Source organism: Ambystoma mexicanum, chromosome 7p, assembly GCF_040938575.1.
Source record: "Ambystoma mexicanum isolate Mex_15411 chromosome 7p, UKY_AmexF1_1, whole genome shotgun sequence".
Taxonomy (NCBI): Eukaryota; Metazoa; Chordata; class Amphibia; order Caudata; family Ambystomatidae; genus Ambystoma; species Ambystoma mexicanum.
In genome coordinates, this window is record NC_090939.1 from 138,287,618 (window position 1) to 138,301,963 (window position 14,346).

Genomic DNA, 14,346 nt, shown 5'->3' on the forward strand with positions numbered 1-14,346 from the left:
ATAGCGGCAATTGCGGGAAATGGCAAATTTTGCGATTTATTTTGCAAATCGCAAAATCGCCATAAGGTGGATGGTCTGCCAAGAGCACCAGAGGGGCTACGCGTTCTGTTAATGAATGGCTAGACACGCACCTATGGCTAATTGCTAATTGACTTGTCTGTCTCCCTTTCCTTCCCTCTCCTGCCGGGCTCGCCTCTTCGCTCGCACTTTCACTTCTCTTGGTGCCCTTAGTATCAACGTGAACATGCATTATCAATCGTACTTGCAACTGCACAATTAAGGTATGTAGGCAATTCTTATGGCCACTTACACCCTAACTAATCAGCTTCAGTTGCATAATTTATATATTGTTTACTCCAATCTTCACCACTAATACACTGCACTCTCTAATTACAGTGGAGCCCACGATTCCATTTCCTCTCTCGCTTACTATATTCTTTGGGCAAGTGTAATTTCAGGTAATTACACATGGTTACCATACTTCGTTTCGGGTCAATTTACAATTATCATTCCTTCCCAATCCCCTTCTTTAGTATTCAAATCAAAGGAAACCTTCATCGCAGGTATTCATTACAGTTTTTGCAAAACACCAAATAACTGTATGGCCAACCTTGATCAATAATGCTAATGCATTTTCTTTTTATGTTTTGTCCTTCCCCACCCCCTTTTTATCTTTCCACTTTAATATGACAATGACTGAATTGTACTTAATTCTACCATATTGGTTTGTAAAACTCCTTTTGTTTTGAAAATGTATTCCTTTGGCACTATGCACTCAATTTAGACAACTTTGTTGACAATCCTTGCCTTCAATGACTACCCTGTTTTGGTGTGTTGACCACCCATTTGTTTTGCTTTGCTGCTTGGGTCTCTCACATGTACCATGCTTTATCTTTATATTTCTTGTACTGTCTTATTTTGCATCTACACAAATTTGTAGCCTAAGTAGAAGAGCAAGTCGCTCGAAACACGTGTCAGCCTACTTTAGTGCTGATTAACCCTTTAAGTGCCATTGTTGTCCCCCCCCAGTGCCACTTTTTTTTTTTTTTAAATCGCGGTACCCACCTCAAAACCCGCCCAACATTTCCCCGTCATTAACCCCTTAAGTGCCACTGACGAGCCGGCTCGTAGGTGGCAACCTGGAGCGGTTTTTACCGACGAGCCGGCTCGTCGGTGGCATTTAAGAGGATAAATACACACCAATTATATTACAATCTGTGTTTGTGCGCAGTGTGTTTGGAAAAACAATCACTTTCTGTCAGGGGAGTATACCAGGCAAAAAGCAAACCTACAAGGAGTATCAAGCAGAAACAGAAGGAACGTTTTGTTAAAGAAGAATTTACAAGGCTGAACAGTGTTTGTCTAACAGGATTGTTGTGGCCCAGGAAAGACACAAAGGAACTGTTAGACCCAGAGACATTTGTGAAACCTGTGAAGAATCCAGGGGAAGGGAATCACCATGTGGAATTAAGGTTGTTTCCATTTCTGGGGAATATTATGTTGGAGCTATTCTACTTTTATTTTAAGAACACTTTTTTAAAGTACCTGGTTACAGACATTGCCTTTTGTCACTTTATTATTTTGTTTTAGTGTGAGGGATAGATTGTATGGACACTAGGACGGCTTTTGATTCATGACATTCTGACAAAGACAGATCCTTAGTTTTAGTTTTTAGGTAGGGACATTCCTCTTTAGAATAGGGTCAGAGAGGCAATTCCCCAACCCACGTAAGTTGAATAAAAGTCTATAACCAAAACATGAGGACTTTGTGTCCTGCTTTCATTTCTGACTCCTCATGATGCTCTTCATGGCAAATGGGAGTTGATGCTCAGTCTCAGAAGAGTGTAATTTGTTAGTTTATATTGTTTTTATCACAGGCAAAGCAATTCTCATAGAATACTTTGCAGTGCTTTGCAACATAATCCATTAATCTAGAGTCACCCGAGCCCTGCTGAAGTGCTCATTGCCCACTGGGCTACTGGTAGGAAATGTTTCATTCATACTGATATCCATGGCTGCTTCCTGAACATTGGTGCACATAATCTGCACATTTTGTACTGTACTTATTCTATAGATATGTTTGATCCTGATGCGGATCAAGTGACCGCAAAGTCTGGTAATGCATTAATGTGCTCTCCTTCAGCTCATTGCTTCTGCAGTTCTGGATAAGAAACCAGTCTTGCCTTTAGCAATCATCATACAGCGCTAGTATCTTTAATACATTCAAGAGGAAATCGTTTCCTCCTTCTTAAAGGTACCAAACAATGATGTTGCTGAAGTTAGTTTCTTGTCCAACAGCATCTTATTCAAAAGCTGAAGTTGGGTTCTTAGTCCCCAACTACCTATGCTAGCACTTATAACATGTTTCTTTATTCAACCAGCTTCTTATTCTCTGGCTTAGGAAGTTTAGTCAAAAAATGTTATTTATGGCATGTTCTCTCATAGTATGGGGCACAAGTGTATTTTTAACCCTTCCGTAATGTCATCACGGTGGTCTTAAACCAGCTGATCCCTAACTTCACCCTCCTATGTGCAGCATTTTGCTGCTTCCCAGATAGGTTTGTTGATTTATAAATCCTATAGATAGTTACATACATACACACATGACTCACATGGGCTGCAAAAAGTGTAACTCTTCCAACGTCCTTACTGGAGCTACTTACCACATATTGATTCTGTTAAAGATACCAATACGGGAGGACCATTATTCCAGATAAATACCTTTTCCATTATTTGGTCTGTAGAAAAGTTGTCTCAGGCACTTAGTTCTTTGTTTTAATTGTTTTTTCCATGTTCCCTTTTGCTATCAGATAATTGAATCTGATGACCAGGCAGACGACTTATTGGCCCCAGACGAGGAGGTGAGTGCATTGATCATAAAAATCAATTTTGTAAACTCAGATTGTTAATTGCTGTTAAACAGACTGTCTGCATTTTATACACTCCTCAAAATGTTTGATCCTCTGATGTGTTGGATTGGGATGCCTTTGACAATCGTGTATAGATTCCAGTAGTCATCATTGGAACACAGCTAAAATCACGGGACTAGGCAAGATCAAAGAAAATAAATCATGTATAATGGGTATAAGGGCTCAAAATTAGGAGTGCTACGAGCAGCTCCTGGGTATCAAGCAGTAACCGGTCACCAGCAGCTAACCCTGGGGAACGAGGAACTAGTACGTAGTGTTACGGAAATGTAATGTACACAAAAAATGCAAACATAATTGTATTCATTATTTATGGCCCCCCTCATGTTTTAAATGTCATATAGATGTGCCCTAATGTTAATTTATTGATTGTCCCAAGTGCACAGAGTTAAATTCATATAGTTATGTTTGTTCGGCATCAGTTGGCCTGGGGACCAAAAGTAGCTCCTGTTAACTGTTGGTATTAAGCTAACAGGCTCCCCTAGGCTATAAGCAGGAGCTAAATGGCTCCCAGCTCCCCTCTATTTCGAACCCTGGGGTATGTACGCAGGAGGCACATAAAATCACAGTGGGTGGCCTCTACTGCCAAGTGATGAGGGTATCAATGTACAATGTACATTCTAACCCTGAATTAATCTCCTACTGCACCTACTGCTCACACCACGATTTAGTAGCCCCACTGCCAGGTGAGTCCAGAGCTTCACTGGGCACCCTTTGATAGCAATCCCCAGGTATTCTGCTCACCACATGGCTACCAGTGTGCTCTTCTTTTGGCTATCTCTTCCAGCATGGTAAGTTGTAGTGAAGGGCTGTGAAGGCAGAGATCAAAGCCACCCTATCCCCTCTGCCCAATAGGCACCATTTACCTGTAGATATGCTGACCTGCGATTTAGCGATTAAAGGAACTTGAGTGGGTGGCACAGATCAGATGTGCTCCCAGTGCCATTCAAGGTGAGGGTAAACACTTGTTCCCTTTTCTCCAGAAACGTCCTCAACAACCCAGTGGTCAAAGGGTACGAAAAGAAGTAATGGAACTATATTCCCTACTGGCTAGACACCGCCCGCCACAAACCTCATCGCCAGAAAGTGCAAGTTTCAACTTCTTCCTACACTTTTATTTTAAAACTAAACCATTTTAAAATAAAAGTATAGGAACAGTAAAACTTAATTTTAAAAAATAGAGGAGCTTCCGCTCCCAACCGCTCCCACCCACTTCGGCCACTGCAACAAACTTGAGATCTCTCATCACAGAGTTAAAGACTATGGCCCTCATTACGACCCTGGTGTTGGACCATGGTGCTAACAGCACCATGGTCCATGCCGGTAACTTACCGACTCCGCCATGGCGGAATGGGGAATTACCGCTCCATTCGGAGGTTGGCGGGGCGGTAATTCCCCAATGCCGCCATGGCCCTTCCCCATTCCCATTTTTGCCCCATAGGGCTCAATGGGAATGGGGAAGGCGCTAAGTACGGTGCCGCAAATTGCGGCACCATACTTAGCACCAAGGTCCCTTTGCGGGTTGGTTTTTAACGCCTGCAAAAAGCAGGCGTTAAAATCTCCAACCCGCAAAGGGACCTCGTAATCAGGCGTTAAGGGGTTAACGGCGCCGCCACCTTTTACGGCGCCGTTAACCCCTTAATGCCAGGATTGTAATGAGGGCCTATGAGCAGTATGTAAGTAACATGAGCAGTATGAGCAGTATCCAGAGTAAGAAGTCTCTGGAGGATAGCTTAGGGGCAACGTGCTCGCCTTGGAAACAAGACGACACGGAGCAACACAAGTTCGATCCCCAGGTCCACGCTTAGAAACCTCTGGGTATTAAGTGCGTTATAAATAACCTATCATATCATACGTCCATCCATGTTTACGTAGAAGGGAGATATGCATAGAAAGCTTATGTTCAATGGCCTCTGTAGGAATGTTTCCCAGATGCCCGATACCCTAGTCTTGCTTTTGATGATCAGTTTTCCTTTTTTTAGACTGAGGAAGGTAGTTCTGACTTTGAATTTGAGTGCCCTCCTACTCCGGACCAGTACGAGGATGTAAGTACAGTTAAGAGGATCACATTCTTTATATAGAGTATAAATCTCAGCTTAGAGGCAGAATTATGATAGAGAATTTCTTTTTTTTCCAACCATTTCTTGAACAATCTGAATTGCTTAAACAATTTGAATTGTAGGTTGCACTTTTACTGATTTATGTCAATATTTAATGGTTGCACAATCATTTTATGAGAACTCCTCGATACTGGATATGATACCGAATAAAACACATTTATTCATCCTGGCCCAGACGTACTACCACTTGTATTGGGAAAAGCTGATATCATTATTTGGGACCCACTGATGGTAAATATCTTTATCTTTAATTAAATACAGGTTATCTGTCAAGCTAGTTTACTCCTGGCTCATGGGGTTGATTTTGTCAGTGGCTAGCCTAGAAGGCCCCCTTTAAGTCTTCTGTGATGCAAATGAGACACCAGAGCAACTGCCTAATTTGCATCTAATCATTTACATATTTTGTTTCTGCAATGAAAGACTCACTTTATCTCCCATTTATAGATCTCAGTGCAGCATTTCATAGCATCAATAGATCCACATTCTGAAAAGTATTGTAAGACCAAAGGATACCCGTCGTCCCTGACAATGTTATGAGATGATTTCCAGGAGGACCTGTCTATATCAATGCAGTTTCATGTCAAATGGGGAGCAGGCAAACAGAGCAGTTAGATGGGATATATTTTAGCACCCCCGCCTTTCATTGTGTTTGTAAACTCTGCCTGAAACACCCCATGTAGTCGAATGCTATATCACCCTGTTGTCCTATGTGGACACCGCGATAATGATGGAACTCCTTTGGTCATGCAAAAACACATCGATCATTAGTCTGCTTACATTGGGCAAGAAGCTGAAAAGGGAATCCCTCTAAATCAGGTGTCCCATGCCTTGGCACAACACCCCAACCCTCAGAATAATAAGAATGTGTGACTCCAACCTTAATTAGGTAGATTCTTACACGGGGAGGGGGGTCTGTCGAGGAAGCTGTATGGTCAAACCATATTAAGACACCATGGAAACCTGACAAATGAATGGGGCTTACCAACACAGATTGGCAGTTATCCCATCGAGGCTATGAAGGGAATGTATATGGAAAAACCTTGTCAACAGCCACTTACGGCAGAGGGGAATCGTCCAATGTACCACTATTCAAGTAAATGAAAAAAATATTCTAAGATGTGAAAAATATTCTTAAATTAAGGCTTTTTAAAGTTATGGCTTGCAATCTGGAAAAAACAACTCCTTCTACTCACAAGATTAATTGTGCAACATATAAGAGGAGTAAAATTGCTAATAGAATCGGGAGTGTCGCATATATTAAAAAGAACTTTCAAAAGCTAAGGCTGAGCAATTTGCTTGATTCAACTGACCAAATCCTGCTAGAGGTGAACAGACTACTAGGATGCAAAGCTTTACTTTATTCAAAGGCTTATAGGCTCACCAGAGGATACATACATTAGCATCCATAGTTTTGTTCTGATTGAAAATCCTAGAGGGGGCATAAGCCCATTTACTTGCAATTCAGTTTGGAATGCAAGCTTATTTCAATAAATGTCAGCTACTTCTGGTAACAGGCTCATGGGAAGTGTCACAGTAAGGAACAACAGACAACTCCTGACACAAGGATTGTTTCCTCACCGTTAATTCTCCATGTGGGAAGGATCTACTGTAACAGTATCAGGATTATTTATTTATTTAAAGAATACGTCTGTGTCCGAGTGCAGAAGTCCAAGGCACTCCTGTATCTCTATGGTGCCCATTGAGGCAGTCCAATGCGGGGACAACAATGTTTGACTTTTCAAAGGTAAGCCCTGCTTGGCTTTTATCATCACATTCATCATATTTGCTGGAGTGCCAGCTCCATGTTAAAATGGCCGCTACCTCCTCGCTTGATGTTCTGTACCGTGACTGCCTGACCCAACCACCGGCTACACGAGATGTGGATTGGCCCCTTCTTCCAATGAATGGGCCAATCTGGGGAGCAGGCAGGCGAAGCCGGCCCCTCCAAAGGCCCTGTCACAATGCCCTACATCAGCGTCGGGCCCTGTCCGGCCATAGCCAGCGAGCCCCCCGCCTGCCCGTACCTTAAGTACTCTACTGAGTCTGCTCCCATTCCCTCATTACCTATGCCTCACCAGCCCACAAGCTGTAGTCTTATCGCAAGTATATCAAACTGCAATACTGCCATTACAAGAGGTAAGGCATCTCCGACTCCTTGCTCTGTTCCTAACTGCTCTATTGCTACTGTACTGGGTACCACCAAGCACTTCCCTATTCCCTGGCAGTCCCTGACGCAGCTTGCTTCCACTTTGTATGAGCAACTCCTACTGCCCCATGCACTGTCTACACCTGCGACTATCGCCGCTTCTGCTTCCCATCTGCCCTGCTTAGAGCAAGCCCTCCGGAGAGCAAGCCCTCCAGCTGCCCGCTTCATCACTGTTGTGGCTAAACCTGTGCTGGGCTAACCCTGGCACTCTCTTGCCACCCCTAACTGTGCACATTTCAAAGAGCACTTTACTTTAAGGCAGTCTGCTGACACAAGCCAGGCATTTACCTCACAAGCCTTTGTTACCCATTTCGGCCCTGAATCCACACCTGGGCTCCTTAAACTACTTCAAGCCTTCCCGCAATCAAATCTAGCACCTTTTACATTAAAGAGATATCCGCCCCAGTCCCCAACACAATCTGTGCGCCATCTCACATGCCCAGTCTCACTTAAGCTCCTCTTAATCTAGATGCACACCTTCGGGCTCCCACTCTCCCACCTGCATTTTGTCCTGCAGACTGTCTTGCATCTCTATTGACCTCCTTGACAACACAAGGTAACATTGTTCTTGTGAACATCAAGAAAACTCTATGCAGGCTGCTGACCTCCTCAGACACTGTTCCGAGGGCCCCTTTCAACCCACCCGTTTCTCCCTCCCCTCTCACTGGCTGCCATACAACTAGGCATCCTGCTCCTTTCTGTACAGGCTAAGACAACCCACTGTGGGGGACCACCACACTCCAGGCCACATACCACCTCCAAAACTAATACGCATTCACATCACTACCTACTGACTACATCCTCTGCTTCCCTCTCTTGCACAGGCATGGCCAGAACCTCAAGGCTCACCTCTCTCACTTTAGCACCTTCCATACCTCTCACCTTCCCACCGGACATTATCTAACAACTTACACACCTCCAAACACATACCACCGCCATTTACTCGGAGCTTGTAGTTCTAGTTATTTCGATCCCCGTAAATGACCTTGCCATACCTTCCGACCAAATTCTTTCTTGCGCTCTGATCAATGCATGATCAATCATCACTCAAGCCACTGATGTCAGAGACCTCATCCCGAACAATAACCTGGACATTTTAGCCATAACTGAAACTTGGCTACACCCTGCAGCGGGACTACCTCTCACCATAGCCATTCCTGCAGGTCACAGTATCCTCTGCTGTGATCGTTCCTTTACATAAAAGTGAGGCCCTTTACATATAGGTGGGGGAGTTGCTCTGATCCACAAAGACACCTTATCCTTTAAAACCGTCCCCTCCATGGCTCCACAAATATGCGACTTACTCAGCACTAGCCTCACTATCTCATCCACCTCCACTATATCCATTCATGTCATCTATCGCCCCTCCTGGTACAGCCAAATCCTTTGAGGAAGATCTCTCTTCACTTCTCAGCACCAGTATTAGATCCACCTCCAAGGTCCTAGTCCTTCGTGACTTAAACCTGAGACTGATGGATCTGGCAGACAAGGATTTCCTCTCGCCGGCAAACGCCCTAACCTCTCTTGGGTTCATACATTGCATGTCTAGCCCAACCCACCAACTTGGAATATCCCTACATTGGATTGCAGACTTGAATTGTAATGCAGATGACATAGTAATCTCCCGTAATCTCTGGTCAGATCACTATACCATCTCCTTCAGAGTAACCACTACCCCTGTCCACTCTTCCAATGTCCCTCCTTACCCCCCATGCTCAGAGGATGTTCCTGCAACCTCACCAAAGATTGCATTTCCCCCATCCTCATTGCTGACAACTCCCTTGTCCCGAGCCTCCCTACCTGCTGACCCAACTAACTTACACTTACAACACCTCCATCATAGTAGCATTGATGCCATTAGTTGTCCCGGGAGGATAGCTCAGTGGCAACGTGCTCGCCTTGGAAACAAGACAACACGAAGCAACGCAGGTTTGATCCCCAGGTCTACACTTACAAACCTTCGGGTATTAAGCGCGTTACAAATACGCAACTAAGAGACATGTTCCTGTAACAGCGCCTCGATGCCCCGGGCTGTGTGAGCGCTTTAAAAATGCAAAATTAAATAAAAATGTCCCCACTTGTATAGCTAAACCTACCACACACACACATTCTTGGTTTACTGTATGTCTTCAGGACATTGGAGCTAAAAAACGTGCCTCTGAAAAATAGATGGTGCAAATCCCCATCTGTAACCAACAAAGCCAACTTCCTAAACCTCTCTAAGGAATATAAAAAAGCTATCCCGCTGCTAATGCATCCGCACTCTCTAACCGAATGCTCAGAGCTCATGGGACATTCTTGCAAACTTTCTCTGTTTTACAGGAGCTCAAACCCCTGATTACTCCAATCTCCAACTGCACCAACGAGGATACCTGGTGCCAAAACATCTAGGACGCCCTTTCCAACAAAATATTTACCCTCCAGGAAAGAATTAAGATGAAGCAATCAACCATTCTCACCAAGGCAAACAAGATTGTCCCTGGTCATTCCCTAACCCTCTGCCCCTTCTCACTCACTAACCCTCCCTTTAATTTCCACCCTGTCACATAATTGGAAACCTCAAATCTCATTGCTGGCCTGAAACCATCACGCTGCCAAGGGGACACTTGCCCTGCCCCTCTCATTAAGGACTGTGTGGAAGCCCTTGTTCCCATCATTATTACCTTTATCAATTCTTCCTTCACCAACAGCTTTGTCCCTCCCATCCTCAAGGAAGCATGGATCACCCCTCCTCAGAAAGCTTCTTTAGACCCCACTTCTCCTACTAATTACTGACCTATCACCACTGTATCTTTCCATTAAAAACTCTGGCCCGTGCTGCCCACTCTTAAATACAATCTTACCTTGACTCTACAACATCCTCAGCCAATGACAGTCCGGCTTTTGGCCTGGTCATGGCACAGTGTCAGACCTACTAGACCTAAAAAACCGACCAGATGATATCCGTGATGCAGGTAACCTAGCCCATTTCCTACTGTTTGACCTCTATGCCACCTTCGACTTGGTCGACCACCAGACTCTCTGCCAACACAGCTGCTAACTTCACCCCACTGCCCATCGAGTGGATCACCTCCTTCCTCTCTGACAGAACTGCCATGTCCACCCAACTCCTGTCCCCAGTGGTGTCCCACAAGGAGCATGGGTCTCCACAACATTATTAACATCTCCACAAAACCTCTTTTTGACCACCTCAACTCTCTGGGTATATTTATTTAAACTTGTGTAATGTGCCACATGCGCATGTATCATCCAAAAACTATGCAGATGATACCCAAATCCTCATCCCCATCTCAGACAACAACAAACAAGATTCGAACAATATTAACAAAATGTATGACATTATCCAAGCCTGGATGGCCTCTCACCAAATCTGTCTGAATGATGACAAGACAGAAATCCTAATTGTCGGCCCTCCGTCCCATCTCGCCAAAGTGGACCCAGCCTACCACTCCTTCAGCATTGATGCCTGCACTATCCCTGTCTCCTCCAGTGTTAAAACACTTGGTGTCCATCTGGACTTAATCCTCAGTATGACCTGGCACGTCAATGTCATTGCATCATCAGCAGACTATACCACGGAACTCTTGAATGCTGCCAAACACCTACTCTCTTCACAAGATTGATTGACCATAGCAAGAGCTACAATTGGCTCCAGGTTTGTCTATTGCAACTCCCCCTAGCTGGCACCTCAGAACGGAACCTTTGCAAGCTCCAGACTATCCAGAAGAATGTGATCCGGCCCGCTACGCACCTGTCCAAACGTGAGCATGTATCAGCACACAGAAAATCTGCTCACTGGCTTCCAGCCAAAGAACGCATAAACTTTAAAATTCTTTCCATCACTCATTGCGGTCTCTCAAACACTGCTCCACCCTACCTCTCGCAAAGAATCACCAGGAACACTTCCTCCAGATCTGCAAGACCCATATACAGCCTCAAAATAACACTGTGTTTTAACCGCAAAAGAGCTGCGGGCTCTAGCTTCTCAGTCATTGCCTTCAGCATTTGGAACAACCTTCCACCCCAACTATGTTCTGAACCTTCTTACTGGCCTTTTAGGAAACAACTAAAAGCCAACCTTTTTCACTGGCTATGAAGCTTTTAAACCTTCTGTTTTCTACCTTCCATTGCTTTACCCCTGCCCCCTTACTCCTGATCCCTCCTTTAACCTGTGCCTCGATGCCTGTGTGTTTTTATGTGCTCTAAAAATGTAAAAATAAATAAATACATGAGGGAGTAAATAAAGTGCACCAATCGATTATAAGAGGACCTAGTGTCCTTGTCCAGTGCCCAGTTCTCTATTCTAGCCACCAAGACTTCAGTTGCACCCCGAAAGAATCCTCACTCACAGTCGTTGAGTGGAAGCTGGGGGACTGTTGGGGGTCCCTCATATAGCATCCGAAGGGGTTGTTGATTCCCCTTGGCCCCAGAGACCTCCTGTCCATCTCTATGTCCCCTCCTGTAGGTGACTCAATCACATAAAGCAGTCTATCTAGCACCACAAATGCTATCAGAATGGTTTATCAAGTGGAACATCAATACATTTGGCCATGATTTGCTCCTTTTGTTTAGTACTACACAGGAGACTCAATTCTGTGTATCCTAATAAAGAAAGGTCTTTTTCAATGTCACCTGGCTTTTCTGTTCCGACTCCCCATACTAGATTTAAAAGTAGGATAGGCTTTAAATAGGTTCTTCTCCCTGAACACTTAAATAAGTCAAATACTTTTGAAAACACTTTGTTGCCTAGAAACTAGGCACAGCAAACAGAATGACAGGTGACCATATGACTGCAACATACCATTACCTCTATATTTCTAAGTGTATTGTAATTTGTAGATCTTCACAATTCAACTGAGATTGTATATTCTGATATTGTCTATCCTTCTGATTTACTCCATTATCTGAGCTTGAAAGGATGTTCTGCGAGTTAAGACCGTAAACTGTTGTGTTTGTCAGTGTGAATGAGATTTGCTTAATACATTTTAGAGTCTAGTGTTTACTTGATATTGAGGCAGTTATGTAGTGTCAACGTTTTGTATCTGAATTTTATTCTCTACAAATTAGCTCATATTTTATTGTCACTTACTATGGAGCATTATTCTATTGTATTATGTGTGTATTATCACACATGAATTTTACGTTTTTTGTATCATAGAGTAAATTTGATTCTAAATGAGATTTCGGGAACTAGTTGGTATGACAAATTTGTTATTTACCTGTGCCTCAAGGGAAATTGATTAGTTTCCTAAATTGTTTCATTACTACTAATAGTACTACGTATACTTTCTTGTTCGTTAAGGCTATGCTGCCATTGCCTGTGCTCCAGAAAAGCTGAACACTTTATGCAACTGTGTGGCCTATGGCTATTCTGGTAGAATATAGTATGTTGTACTGTGTGATGAGGATACATGTTTTTCTCCTACATAAGGAGACTGGGACATTTTGGGAGGGGCCCTCTCCATGATGCGACTGCTGTATATGGTATAAGGGGGCTACGTGCCCTTCCATAGGCACTCCGAGAATGCATCCTCAATCACAATCTGTAAGAAGACCCTGTATAATTGTATAATGCAGAGGAACATGTGTCTTATATGATAGGGAAATTACACCATACCATAGCATTCCCCAAATCCACCACACTGCAGGAGCGAGAATGCTACAAGACAAACATCCCCAAGACAGATGGCAACATATATAGGTCATGTAGGTGCTCTGGTATGCTGTTCAGCATCTGATTGCAAGTCATTGCACACAGCGGAATTGAACAGACAGTGCAAGTCCGATGAGCAAGCTTCAGCCTAGATCACAAACCAAAGCCGAAAGAAGATTCAGTATCAGTCAGGAAAACCATGTGTAGCGAACTTTAACAATCCACACAGATCTCTTAATAAAGAGGAGTGAACTCTCAGACAAACTTCAGCAAAGAGTTTGATCGTGGTCTGCCGTGAAAACCGAATCACAACCTGACAGGCTGAGTTCTCGTAACCTCACAACACAGGCCTGTAAATAAGTACAAGTAAATGCCACACTCGTGGGGAGCAGGTGGAACCATTACAGAATGGGGCTATGATGTAACAAAACCAAAACTGTAAACAGGCTCAAGTATCATGATGCTATTTTTTACAATGAGTCTATCAGCACCTCTGTTAAGAGGGGCACAAAGGAGGTTTGGACAGCATTCCAAAGAGAGTGGTGTTATGGTAAGCAAGGCCGGAGCAGGACCTGTATTGGCCATGCAAAAAGGCCAACTAGCTCAGAGTAGATGCTTTTACTCTTTTTCATCTGACATTCTTTTGGTATTACGCAGATCTACTTCTTTCTCTAATTCAGTCTGATCACCTCGATCAACTTTTGCTATCCCTTGTTACACTTCAAGGTAACAGCTCCTGGGGTAATCACATTGCAGTTTGGTTTAAACTGAAAGTCATTGAATTTGGTTGTCATGCCTTCTTCTTTCCTTCACATAATTTTCTGAAATGTAATTGAATTAGTCATCCTGTGACATTCCCTCGGCTAAAAAAACACTGACTGTGATGTGGCCCTCCTAGTGACACATCGATCAGATGTTGTGGCATGCAACAGTCTCGGAGAGCTCCACAAACGTCACACAACAAATTCTGGTGGTTTATCTATCTTAATGTCTGAAAGTGGACATTCCAAGGTTTTGGCTTATGAGGAAAGAACATGCATATGGTCTAGTGCACCTATCGTGATGGTGAATTCAAAATAATTAACATATACCAAACACTAAATCTGCTGACTCTTGAGCGGGATATCGTCTCTGGTATGATGGAAAACAATGCTTGCTGGTGACTTCAGTCTTCCAATTTACCCATTACTAGACAAAATCATGTGGTCACAAACTTTGGATGAAAGATAGGGCCACCCTAAAAGTTCTGATGTCTGACCTAGGATTGGTAGACATCTGGAGGCTGGTGAATCCAACAGCGCACGATTATAGGTAACATAACTTTCATTTTGCTGTGTAAGAGAGTATATTTTCAGTTATTTCTAATGAAGGGAAAGACCCTTCTCAGTTTTCCAACTATAGACCAAGCTCCCTTCTTTACATTGACTTGAAGGACCTGAC

General features: G+C 43.6%; 1 protein-coding gene across 4 annotated transcripts in view; it reads left to right on the top strand.

Annotated features, from left to right (window-relative positions):
• Positions 1-14,346, top strand: part of TEX55 (testis expressed 55) — a 543,889-nt gene that overhangs the window by 159,349 nt on the left and 370,194 nt on the right. For 2 of the 4 annotated variants that reach the window (XM_069635919.1, XM_069635921.1), the window contains exons 6-7: positions 2,811-2,861; positions 4,910-4,972. In XM_069635919.1, the coding sequence (XP_069492020.1) occupies positions 2,811-2,861; positions 4,910-4,972 (114 nt within the window). The remainder of the gene's footprint in view (positions 1-2,810; positions 2,862-4,909; positions 4,973-14,346) is intronic. The other 2 variants (XM_069635920.1, XM_069635922.1) reach the window with 1 other exon arrangement.